Source organism: Ursus americanus, chromosome 5 (genome assembly GCF_024610735.1).
Source record: "Ursus americanus isolate L20-20 chromosome 5, mUrsAme1.1.p, whole genome shotgun sequence".
Taxonomy (NCBI): Eukaryota; Metazoa; Chordata; class Mammalia; order Carnivora; family Ursidae; genus Ursus; species Ursus americanus.
In genome coordinates this window covers 43,578,104-43,591,135 of record NC_142131.1, presented here as the reverse complement: position 1 = coordinate 43,591,135, position 13,032 = coordinate 43,578,104, and the positions used below count along the sequence as shown (strand labels likewise).

General features: G+C 37.7%; 1 protein-coding gene across 3 annotated transcripts; it reads left to right on the top strand.

Annotated features, from left to right (window-relative positions):
* The first annotated feature begins 960 nt into the window (after positions 1 to 960).
* GAPT (GRB2 binding adaptor protein, transmembrane) lies at positions 961 to 12,567 on the top strand. 3 transcript variants are annotated; one of them, XM_045794309.2, is made up of 3 exons: positions 965 to 2,658; positions 5,085 to 5,149; positions 5,575 to 12,567. In XM_045794309.2, exon 3 carries the CDS (start codon positions 5,586 to 5,588, stop codon positions 6,444 to 6,446), a length of 861 nt encoding a protein of 286 aa, XP_045650265.1. In that variant the 5' UTR covers positions 965 to 2,658; positions 5,085 to 5,149; positions 5,575 to 5,585; the 3' UTR covers positions 6,447 to 12,567. The 3 variants fall into 3 exon arrangements, with proteins under 3 accessions (XP_045650267.1, XP_045650265.1, XP_045650266.1); XM_045794310.2 differs by lacking the exon at positions 965 to 2,658 and adding an exon at positions 2,830 to 3,172; XM_045794311.2 differs by lacking the exon at positions 5,085 to 5,149 and having other exon boundaries at positions 961 to 2,658.
* Positions 12,568 to 13,032: the final 465 nt, after the last annotated feature.

The following is a 13,032-nucleotide window of genomic DNA, read 5'->3' as shown; positions in this document are numbered from 1 at the left end:
TAATTTTAGGTTGAACATGATTTTCCAGTGCCACATCTTTAAGTAAGTCAAGGTGTTTCAATGAAAGACATATTCATAATTTCAGAAAGTAGGAATTCCCTGCTTTCACTGGGCCGAAGCTTAAGATTCATTAATAAGTCCCCTCTTTCTTACCACCAGCCTTACCAATGTCTAGACTCAAGAAACTCTAGATGCATTTAGAATTCATCCAACTCAAAGTCTGCCTATAGTTGAGCAAAGTGTTTCTCCATCCAAATTAGGAGACTAGTTTACCAAATAAGGTAGCAATCTGAATGAATAAAAAAAAATCTCTAATTATCTCAACTTTTCATAACTTCCATTTCATTTTTTTTAAAGATTTATCTATTTATTTTTTAAAGAGAGGACCCCCAAGTAAGTGGGGGTGGAAGGGGGGCTAGAGGGAGAAGGAGAGAGAGATCTCAAGCAGACTCTGCTACAGAGTCCTACACGGGATTCGATCTCACAACCCTGAGATCATGACCTGAACTGAAATCAAGAGTTGGTTGCTTAACCAACTGAGCCGCCCAGGCGCCCCAGCTTTTCCTGACTTTTAAAAGAATCATCTTATTATTCATTCCCAATTTCTTTTAATTAAGACAATTTACATATAGTGCACAAATCTTAAATGGAGAGCTTGATGAATGGTTACACATAACCACCGCAAAGATCAAGATATAGAGCATTTCTGGCATCCAAGAAGGCTCCCTCATGCACCTTCCAGTCTATAGTAATCCCCATTTTTCTGACCTCTACCAGCATGTGTTCACAGATAAGCTTTCCATGATTTGAGAATGAAACCTTACAGTTTGTACTCTTGCACATAGCTTTTTAAAGTCTATATTATGTTCGTGAGATCCATCTATGTTGTAATGTATCAGTATTTCGGATTTCTTATTGCTATATGTAGTATCCAATTGCATGGTTTTATCATGTTCTAATTATCCATTGAATTGTTGAGGGATCTTTGGAATGTTTCTAGAGCTTTGAGATATTATGAATTAAAGCAGTTATAAACAGAAATGGCCTTCATTTCTGTTGAGTGTATACCTAGGAGTGAAAATCTTGAGCCTTTTTTTCTCTCATTATCAGTTTTTTGTTTGTTTGTTTGTTTTTAAGCCCTGGACCATAGTCTAACTTTTCTAAGTTGCTCAATGAACCATAACAATGTACCTCTCTATAGGCATGACTCGTATTCCAAGGGGGCAGATTTCGCAGCTTAAAATGGAACACCAGTAGGGTACTATCTTTCATGGTTCATTCCTCATAGCACTTTATAACCTCCTTCACTCTGGGGTTTTTGCCTGGAACCCTTCTATTCTGCCTTGATTAACTCCTTTTTATTCCATGAGGTTTAGGTCAGGTCTTGTCTTCCCTGACCATTCTGAACTGGATGCCTCTTTTCCTTATTCCCACTGTCCTCTGTGTCTTTCTTAGCCCTTACCTCCTTGATCTGAAATGATCTTGTGTGTACAGCAGCCTCTTTCAGGAGGCTTTAGGTGCTACAAGGGAGATAGTTCATTATTGCATCCCCACTGTTTAGTACAATGCCTGGCAGAATGTCCCTGCCCAATCTGTATTGACAGCCTTGTTCTTCTAACGTCTGGTTGGTGTTTCAGTAATGAAATCTTCTTTTAAATCACTTGACTCAAAGGAAATGCCGGGGGTTGAAAAAGTTCCAATACAATTTAAAAGGCAAACTTTCCATTGCTTTATGATCTCATCTTTTTAATTCAGCCTTTTCTAATTTTTTACTCCATGGATTTGGTCTCTGAGAAATGCTGTTGAGTAAGGGTTCTATGTTGGAAACCTCTTACTCACCCAAGTGAGACAGCAGAGTGCAGTGGTTTAGCTCACAGGTGCTGGAGGCACACTGCTGGGCCACACTGGGTGGGGGATTATGTTACCCTTCTACTTCCATTTCCTCCCCTGTAACATAGGATGAATCACAGCCCTACCCCACAGGTTGTTGTGAGGGTTTACCGAGTAGTACACAAAGCGTTTGGAAGACCTAGTGAGTGCCCAGACTGTTATTAAACAAAGTGAAACAGTTTTTCTTTCTGCCTACTAGAAGATCACAGAAATGTCACAAGTCAAGCTGAATATACTTTGTAAGATTACTGTCTTATCAACTTAAAGGAATATTAACATTTTCTGAACCAAAATTGAGACACCGGTTTGACAAGTGGAAATGTAACCTATGGGACTGGTACATAGTATTTGAAATGAAGACTGTTTTAACAATCCTTCGAGCAAAGAAATAAACAAGACCTCCACGTAACTACATTTCCAAATGTTTCTTCTTAAAACATTTTAAGTGCAAGTGAAATGGCTTTTACTGATTCTGAAGTGAGGACTGCAAATACTCTGCAAATAAAAAAGCATCTGGGCTCCATGCATCGTTTTCTGATATAGTTGGAGAGTTATTGATAAGGATGAAGGGCTGGACTTCCTTTTTCAAAACTCATGCCATGTATCTTAATTCTGGTACATCTGATAAGAACTTCCTCTACAACCAGGAAACTTTGCAAGTATGAAATAATCTGAAAGGTGGGGTAAAGAAGAGGAACACTAAAAAGAGGAACACTAAAGCAGGTTTAACCAAAGGAATAGAGGAGAGTTTGGCTCAACAGTTTCAAGGTAAGTTATGGCTAATGAAAACTGTGAAGAACAAGTTCATTTTAAATTATGACTTTTTTATGTTACCAGACATAGTTTTTAGGTGGCCTTCTGTGGCAATAGGGGGAAAAATCAGTTTACAAACTGAGGGTGAGGTAAATCTGCCTTTACCAGTATATATGCTTACACGTTAAGATTAGGCTTTGCTATTGTCTTGTTTCCAAACAGAAGGGCAGTATTCTGCCTTTGTAGATTCCAGAAGTCTATCAATCATTTGTGATTTTAAGACAAATGAATAATTGTTAGGTAGTGTGTTGGAACTGTTTCCCAAAACAGGAACAGCTTTCTTGCAGATTGGGCAAAGTGAGACTTGTTGGGGTGTTAAGCAAGCTTTGAGGGGGTCTTGTTTAACATATGGTTTTCATTCTAGTAGGTCTTTCCATTTTACCTGTCAGAGTTTTTGCTATTAAGTTGTTTTAGAGCAAAGAAAAAGATGCATTCTTCTCTTCTAAGAAGTCTTCTCGTATTTATCTCAGTAAGCACTTCTTTGACAGTTTTACTATTTGGAATGTTCTGGATTGTCTACATAGAACAATATAGATGGTGAAAATAAATTCTCGTCTTGGAAATTGGGAGGGCAATTTATTACCTTATCCTCAGCAATAGTCAGCCTTCTCCACTTTTGTTGCAAGCCTAGAATTTTAAAAAGGTGATTCGTTTTAATCTGTATTTGAAATTCAGTTCAAATATGCTACCAAATTTTTATTTAAATGGGTAATCACTTATACCATAAATTATCTTACTTACCATCAGTTCTTATCTGTTTTAGAAAGGAAATGAGGTCCTAATGGTTAAAGTCATTTGCCAAATATTTGCCTTTGGACACAGCATTGTGTCTGGTCTTTACAAAGGAAGGAACCTAAAAAGGTTCCAAAGAGATTAATAGATGTCTAGATCTGGGATGTCTGTCCATACAGTTTTTTCAAATAAATTTTGTAAAAGTTAACCGTATTTCATATGTCATTAGGTGTTTTGGGTGAAATGCCAAACTGAAAATTTTCACATTGATGTATTCCAACCTTGAACAAATTTAGAAACATTTGGTATCGTGTGTTATCCGAATGCTGTTTGCTCCATTCACTAACAAATATTCAAGAAAGTAACTCTTCTGTGTCTGCACTGGTTTTGGTAATATAAAGATAAATAAGAACTCCATCCCTCAAGAAGCTGAGAGCAAATCAAGCTATAAAAATTTAGCAATAGATATTCTTGATAGCCATTTATAGAATTTTGGTTAAGAATAGTATTTTGGGGTAAATTTTACTTGAATCTTGATTCAGTCACTTTTTAGTTATTCAAGAAGTTAAATTCTTTAATCCTGTCCTTACTCTTCTGTAAAATAGACATAACAGTAGTATCTAATTCATATGGCATTTGTAGGATCAACTGAGATAATCCATGTAAAAGTGTTTAGAAGCTGATCCAAAATAAGCTCTTAACTAAATATTATGGTGACATTCAATAGATGTTGATCATCTCACAAGCACTATTAACAATATTAGATGACTATAGTTCACAACACTGTATTGTATATGTGAAGGTTGCTAAGAGAGTAGGTCTTAAAAGTTATTATGAGAAGAAAAAAATTGTACCTATGTGAGGTGATGGTCATCAATTAAATTTGGTGTGGCCATCGTTTCACAATATGTATTCATGTTGTATTTCACATATGTATTCATATGTCAGATCATCATGCTGTATACCTTGAACCGATCCAATGTTGTATATCGATTATATATCTCAATAAAATTAGAAACAGCAACAACAGTGAAAATGGTATTAGATGTAACTACTTCTGTGTCTAGGCTGAAAACATGCAGTGATAATGTTTTGTTGATCAAATCATAATACAACACTCAGTCTGGTTGAATACTTTTCATTTCTCTCCTCTTTGCCGTTTTTAAAGCCTTGGCAGAAAACATTCTGAAATTATCTTAATTGAAAAGTTGTTTGCTGGAAGTTGTGAGAACACTAGTGATAGAAAGCCTTTCGAAGTTCGTTTTAGATATTTTGTGTTAGGTCAAAGAGCTCTTTTCTTCTTTTAAATATAAACTATACCCTTTAGGGGTGCCTGGGTGGCTCAGTTGGTTAAGCATCTGTCTTTAGCTCAGGTCATGATCCCAGGGTCCTGGAAATGAGCTTTGCATCAGGCTCCCTGCTCAGTGGAGAGTCTGCTTCTCCCTCTCCTCCTCACCCCCACTTGTTTTCTCTCTCACTATCTCTCTCTCTAATAAATGAATAAATTCTTAAAACAAAACATCTGTACCCTTTAGAAGACATATCTTCAGTTTTAAACAACTTAAGTAATTAGATGCTGAGCTTTGGAGTCATTTGTTTCTTGACTCCCTTATTTAATAAATATCAATTGAATTTCTTTTCTGCACTAGGTACTATGCTATTCTCTCGGAATATACAGATGAAAAGACCTGATCCCTGCCCACCATTTAACCAGGTAGGAAGACACACAATTCCCTATAACTCAGACTGTCATGCTATAATAGAGAATTGACTCATTAATAGGGGAATGCAGAACAAGGAATGATTAAGGAAAAGGCCTCACAGAGGAGGTGATAAATAATGGAAATTATTGCACAGGTGTACTCTTGTCCCTTCCTCTTATTGCATTGAAAACATTGTCTTTCACTTGAAAATTACTAGCCTTATTGCCAAAAGCCATGTTGAAATCTAACTGATAAAACCACTCAGGCTTGAGCAGGTAGAAGTTCTCTTTTACTCTTCTCACAACAGCGAGTACTATATTCTCTTTTGAGGCAGGAACTAACTAAATGACAGTGCTTAATGTATTGGTAGATATTGACAGATTTTTCTGTTATGCTATGTAATAAATATGCAATTAATTTGTTTTTCAATTTATAGGAGGTGTCTGGATGGCAGATCATTCAACCTTCTCTTTCTTGAGTTTTCTGCTCTGCCATTATCTTCCACTCATTACTGCTTCATTTTGTGATTCATTGATAGAAAGTGAAGTGGAGTCGATTAAAATCCCTCCCAACACGGTACAATTATACACTAAGGATTGTAATGTAAGAAACATCCCATACAACGAGAAGGATCGTCCAAGGCTAAGTTTATTCAATCTCTCCTCTAATTGTATCAGGACTTTGCCAAATGATGTTCTTCCACGTCTGGAAAAGAAATGCCTAAAAGAGCTTCCAGGATTACTTATTAACTATACCCTAAAAGGAATTACATTTGTCTGCACCTGTGAATTCATTAAGGGCTCCCCCATACCACTAAACAACACTGCTTGTGCAGAAATGTTGAAAAGCTGTGGAAATACATCAGTGGCCACTTCTATAGGAATTTCCCTTCTTTTCCTCTTGTTGATCTGCGGAATTGGGTGCGTTTGGCGCTGGAAACACTGGAACCCCATGCAATTTACCTTACCAAGGGTCTTGCAAAGGAGAAGCAGCAGGAAAAAAGACTATACTAAAACACTCTCAAATCTTCTCGCTATCAACTCAAGGGATAAAATCTCAGTGCAGAACCAAGACTGCAGATCTTCTGGGAGAGGGACTAACACACATGACAACTATGAAAACGTGGAATGTGGTGCCCCCAAACCTAAAGAAGAAACCGACAAAGAACTATATGAGAACACTCGGCAGACCAGTTTCGAGGAGCATATCTATGGAAATGAGATGTCATCTCAATATTATAACTTCCAGAAGCCTAGTACTTCTGAGGTCCCTCAAGATGAAGACATATATATTCTTCCAGATTCATAATAGCTTTTGAAAATACTGGGTTTAGTTATTAGAGGAAATTTATTCACTGGGACTTTTATTTTACTGATGTCATTGTTAATCATGTTCTTCAGATGAAACTCAATGATTTTTTATCTGTCTCCACCCTTCTGAACCTTCTCTTTGTGAATCACTGCAGGTTAAATCCTCTTCACTCACCTTTCCCTAGATTAATTCTGCATTATGTTGTATTGATTCTTCCTTCTAAATGTTACCTGTTACCTTTTTCTCTTATTTATATCTCTGCCATCTTTTTCTGGCTCCAGACTGTGTCAGTCTTCTAACTCGTCTTACCGGCTCCAGTTTCTACACATTCAGTCCGTTCCCATGATGCTGCCAAATTTACTTTCAGAAAATATTCCCAATGCCACACCACTCCTTTGCTTAAAATCTCTTAATGGCTCCTCTTTGCAGAAGACATACTACTTAAAATGCTAACTCCAGAACTTAGGATTTTCCACAGTTGCACACTTTTCCAGTGACTTCTACTAATTTCTCATGTCTCTGCTTTCATCAGAATCACCTGAAAACAGGCCAGACTCATCCCTCCTCCTTGGCTTTGCTTGTCTGCCCCCTCTCGTGCCTGCCTCAGACGGCAACTTCTTCCACAAGTCTGAATTATTCCAAACCTACCTTTACCTTTTCCTTTTCTGATCTCCTGTAGATTTTGCTGCCTGTTTAATTCTCTGGATATTTAAACATATGAATGTTTTCTATGACATTTTATGATTTATTGTTATATGAGAATGTCTTAAATTCCTTGCTAAATAACAAGGAAGTGCCTCATCTTCATATTTTAGCTCCACTGCCTAGACCATCCTATGTGGCATTTGGTATTGTTCAATTGACAAAGAATTAATTTGTACCTTTTTCTCACTAGTTTTGAGAAAAATCTAATGAATTCATCCATTCAAGAAATATTTTTGGAGTATCTTCTATCTACTTTTACTCTGCACATGGCTGGAGTAAAACAGTAAAAAGGAAGGCATAGGTCCTGAACGCATATTGTCTAGCAGGGAAGAAAAGACAATAAATAAACAAATACTGTGCTACTTCTTTTTTTTTTTTTTTTTTTTAAGATTTTATTTATTTATGTGACAGAGAAACAGCCAGCGAGAGAGGGAACACAGCAGGAGGAGTGGGAGAGGAAGAAGCAGGCTCATAGCGGAGGAGCCTGATGTGGGACTCGATCCCGGTACGCCGGGATCACGCCCTGAGCCGAAGGCAGACGCTTTAACGACTGCGCTACCCAGGCGCCCCTACTGTGCTACTTCTTAAGCTATGATATCTTACTCGTGAACTCAGCCTTTTATATGCTGCTCTGAATTGCTCAGGCCAAGGCTCTGCAAAGCACATTTTTCCTTTGCCGAGTGGGTCCCTATTAGGCTCCGTTCATAGGGAGCAGCGTGGAAGACGGGTAGACGAGAGGAACCAAAAGGGACTTGCTCTTTCTTGCTCTCCTTGTTTTCCCAGCCATTCATTTTACTCCAGCATCACCAGTTATTTGCAGTTTCTAGTTTTTTCCATCATTCCCAGAAACGGCTTGAGTACACCCTGTCAGAGGTGCCAGCACCAGCCAGGTGACACCCTCCCCTTAGAATCTGAGAAGCAGCTCTGCAGAGCCTCCTCCAAGCTCCTGAGTTATGGATGGAGACAAATGGGACTGTCAGAGCTCCAGAGCGCAGCCCTGGCGCGGGGCCATCTCCTGGACTCACTGTCTTTGTGGCATCTCCGGGTCCTCTTTCATCTTCTCAAACAAGACCTTTTTGCTAATTTTCTGTATTAAATTCTACCTGTTCAAACAAACTGGTATGGTTTCTATTTCCTCGGGTGGACCCCGATGTACAAATAGAAAAGGTGGAGTAGTGCTTTGAAGAAAAATAAATAAAAAATCTGTTTTTGAGAGCATGGGGGTTAGGTAGAGAAGAATCTTAATAGGATGGTCAAAAGAGGCTTCTCTGAGGACACACTTAAGCTGGGCCTTGAGGATGAAAGGAGTTAACTAGGCAAATTCGAGATGGGCTGGGATGGCACCAGCATATGAAAAGCTTTGGCATTTGGTTGAGACTGGGGTGGCTGCAGTGCAGATAAAGCCATTGACAGTGCTGCCCTAGTCTTTGGAGGAAGGGCCACAGGGCTTACTGATAGACTCACTTTGTGTGTTCAGTAGGGGAGTGTTAAGATTGAGGGGTTGTGAGAAACAGAGAAATCTGGAAGAACCATCTTATTTCTAGCTGGAGCCTCAGGGGCAATTTAAAGTATTTCGATGAGATGAGCAAGACTTAGAGAGGAAACAGCTTTGGAGGCTGTGTCAGGAATGACTTGGGCTGCCAGTAATAGAAAACATGACTACTTTGGCTTAGACACATACACCTTCATTCATTTCAAATAATGTGGACATGAAGTGAGGCATTTGAGGGCTAGCGAACTAGACTAACAGTACCATCAGAGATCCATGTTCTTTCTCTTTCCTCTCTGCCATCCTTAGTGCTGTAACTTTCATCCTTATTTGTATTACTTCATGATCATCCAGTGCTTTTGGAACCTGCAAGCCTTATATCTCTGTTCCAGGCCCCAAGAAGGATGAAAGGAAAAGACAACATCAGGAGATATCTATTTATATGTCATTGGCCAGAATTGTGTTACACGGATGCATGGAAACCACCAGGTATTGGAGTGGATGGGAAGTTGAATTGTGACCTTTGATGGCTCATAGGAAAGGAGGCAAGGGAAAAGGGCAGTTGTAAATAGAAGTTAGGTCAGTAACCTACTACCAAAGGGGCAAAATCAATTTTGGACATGTTTATTCTGATGTGTCCTGAGACCCAAGTAGAAGTATCCAGTTTGCAGTGGTATATACACATTTGGATTTTGGAGGAGAGCTCCTAACTGGATATGTGCTATTGAGAGCTGTAAGCATGTAGATGGTATCTACAGGAGCAGGGATTTATGGGATTACATGGAACAAAGAGTAGAGAACCAAGAAAAAAGGAGAGGAATCCAAAGTCCCCCTCAGACTGCAATATTTCAGAGCTAGATCAGTGAGGAGAATCTAGCAAATGAGCCTGAGAATGAATGGCCAGTGGGGAGTGCCATGAATTCTTATGGAATGGTGGTTGATATTGTGAGATAGATGATATATTGACACATAGATTATAGTTCACTTTCTAGAGATAGGATGAGTATTTGATACTTGTTTATTCCTTTTGGCCAGAAAAGATAGTAAAAGTCTATGTAGAGGAAGTATTTAGTCCATGATCTTTTACCCAGTTCCCATCTTGACTTGTTTTTTGAATTAATTGTAAGTTCTTTATCAATTGAAAATCTCTTCCCCCTTTCCTTCCTAGCACTTCTTGATGGGGGTGGGCAAAGAGGAATAAAGGAGATTGTCATTCACCTTCTCTTTTTACTCTATATACTCTCCATTCTTCATCCTTTCTCCAGTTTTGATTCCTTGTACTCTTCCTCCTTCTCTCATTTCCCACTCCCCCCTCACTTCTCCACAACCCCCTTCTTTGCTCTCCCTCTCTCTGTCTCCTTCAAATTTTTATCTGCTCCTTGGATCCTTTATTCCAATATTTCTCTGCCTTCTTGAAATCCAAAAAGTACAAATGTTGTTGAGAAGTAAAGATAATAAAATCTCTCTGCATCTACTGAGAGCAGCAGTTTGTATTTGTGTTATATTAGCAACAAAAGTGACCACTTGTACCACAATTAAGAGGAAGAATTTCAGGGATGCGAGAAGGGAGACAGGAATATCAAATATAATGCGTGTAGCTTTGCTGCGTACTCCTGGAAATGTAGGCATGTTCACATCCTGTGACTTATAGCTAATCTCTGTACGACTCCGTCGCCAACATCCAGCAACAATGAGCACCTGGCTTCTTCAGCTTGCTCAGCCTTCAGCTCGAAACATTTCACTGCACATACTTGATGAGTTTTCACCAATGAGTGGCAAGCTGTTGAACAATATTAACATGATATTTTGACTTACGTTTACTTTTGCTGCTTGGCAAACAATAAATATGTCAGAGAATCAGCTTGGTTACTTTTGTTACTGTTAAGACATGAGGACCTCAGACCAGAACAAGGGAAAAAAGAGACACTGCTTCTATTTTTGAAGGTCTAAGAGTCATTGACCATAGTTAAGGTATTGTGTACTAGATTATAATCATCATCTGCTTTCTCTGCTTTGGAGTCAAGAATAGGAAGCTTCCAGGTAGAAGGAGGCTCCTTAAAGACATCAGAAGACTGTTGTTTGGATTTGAAGAATACTATTTGAGGAAACTAAGCTCTACTGGTCTGAAGAAGTGAGCGAAATACAGTCATTTAATTGAGTGCTGGCATCAGAGTGGTGCTCACCTCATAGAATTCTCTGGAAGAATTTGTATAGAATTGGTATTTCTTCCTTAAGTGTTTGCATCGGTGAGGCTCTGTGAGCCTAGAATTTTCTTTATGAGATTTAAAAATACAAATTCAATTTCTTTGAGATAGGAGTATTAAGTTGTCTATTTTTGAATGAACTCTGGTAGTTAATCTTTCAGGACATTTGTCCATTTTTTCTAAGTTGTTGAATTTATTAGTGTAAAATTATTCATAACATTCCCTTATCATCTTTTTAATATCTTTATGTAATGATATCATCTCTCTCTTTCTTGATGTTGGTAATTTGTGTCTTCTCTCTTTTCAAGTGGTTTTCCAGATTTTCTTTATTGGTCGTAGGTTTTCTATTTCCTTGATTGCTTCTCTTAATTATATTTTTTCTGCTTAATTAGCTTCAATTAGCTCATCTCTTTCTAGTTTCTCAAAGTGGAAGCTGATGTCATTGGTTTGAGTCCTTTCTTCTTTGTATTTGTTAGGGCCATACATTTTTCTGTTAGTACCGCTTTAACTGTGTCTCATACATTTTGATCTGTTTTTATTTCTATTCAGTACAAAATACTTTCTAACTTCCCTTTTTATTATTTTGAACTTTGGGTTATTTAGAAGCTTGTTATTTAACTTAGAAATGTTGGAGAATTTTCCAAGTACTTTCCTTACTGATTTATAATTTAAATTCACTATGGTCAGAGAACATATTTTATATGATTTGAATTCTTTTAGATTTGAAATTTGTTCTGTGGACTGAAATAGGGTTTATCTGGGTAACTGTTTCATGTGAACTTGAAGAAAATGTGTGTTCTGCTATTGGGCATAGTATGCTGTAAGTGGCATTTAGTTCCAATTAGTTCAAGGTGGTTGACAATATGGTTCAAGTCCTTTATATTATTTTTTTATTGAAACACAATTTACATACCGCAGATTTTATCTTTTTAAAGAATACAATTTAGTGGTTCTTAGTATATTTGCAAAGTTGTGCAAATTTCATGACTGTCTAATTCCAGAATATTTTCATCATCCACAAAAGAAGTTCCCTGGGCAGTCACTCTCCATCTTCCTTTCTTCGTTCCCTGATGTCTTGGTTCAGTCTGCTGTTAACAAAAATATATGGTTTAAACAAACATTTATTTCTCCCAGTTCTGGAGTCTGGGAAGTCCCAAGATCAAGGTGTCAGTAGATTCAGTGTTTGGTGAGAGCTCACTTCCTGGTTCTTAGATCGCCATGTTCTCATTGTGTGCTTCCATGGTGGCAGGTGGAGGGAGCTCTCTGAGATCTCTTTCATAAAGGCACTAATACTATCTATGATCTAACAGCCTCCCCAAGTCCTACTTCCAAATACCATCACATTAGGTATTAGGTTTTGACATTTGAATTGTGGGGAAACAAATATTCAGTCATAGCACCTGGCGACCACTACTCTACTTTCTTTCTTTTATATTTGACTACTCTGGATATTTCATATAAATAGAATCATATAATATGTGGCCTTTCCATGACTGACTGCTTTCACTTGGCATAACAGTTTAGCACGTATCAGTATTTCATTCCTCTTTATGGTTGAATAATACTACCTTGTATAAATGTTACATTTTGTTTATCCAGTCTTAAATTGTTGGGCATTTGAGTTAATGCCTCTGTGTTCTTGCTGGTTTTTCTGTCTACTTGTTCTATTACTAAGAGATGACTGTTGAATTTTCTGACTGTAGTTATGGATTTTGCCTGTTTCTCCTTACAATTTTGTCTTTTTTTTTTTTTTGGCTTTGTCTGATATATTTTAAAGTTCTGTTATTAGTTGAAGAAACATTAAGTATTATTATGTCTTCTTGATTATTTGACCCCTTTATCATTATCAAATCATGGTCCTTATTCCTGGCAATAATCTTTACTCTGAAATATCCTTTGTCTGATATTAGTATAGCCATTTCAGCTTTCTTTTAATTAGTTGTAGCATGAGATATCTTTTCCACCCATTTGCTTTTAACCTATTTGTGCCTTTATATTGATAAGAGATTTCTTGTAGGCAACGTATAGTTAGGTCTTGCTTTCTTATCCAGTCTGACAATCTCTGCTTTCATTTGGGGTATTAATACCACTTACATTTAATGTGATTATTAATATGGCTTTAAATATGACATCTTGCAGTTTACTTTCTATTTGTTCCATATGTTCCTTGTTTTCCTTTTTCTTC

Bases quoted from the DNA above. Each gene is read 5' to 3' on its own strand.
- GAPT (XM_045794311.2), top strand. From the start codon at position 5,586: ATGGCAGATCATTCAACCTTCTCTTTCTTGAGTTTTCTGCTCTGCCAT.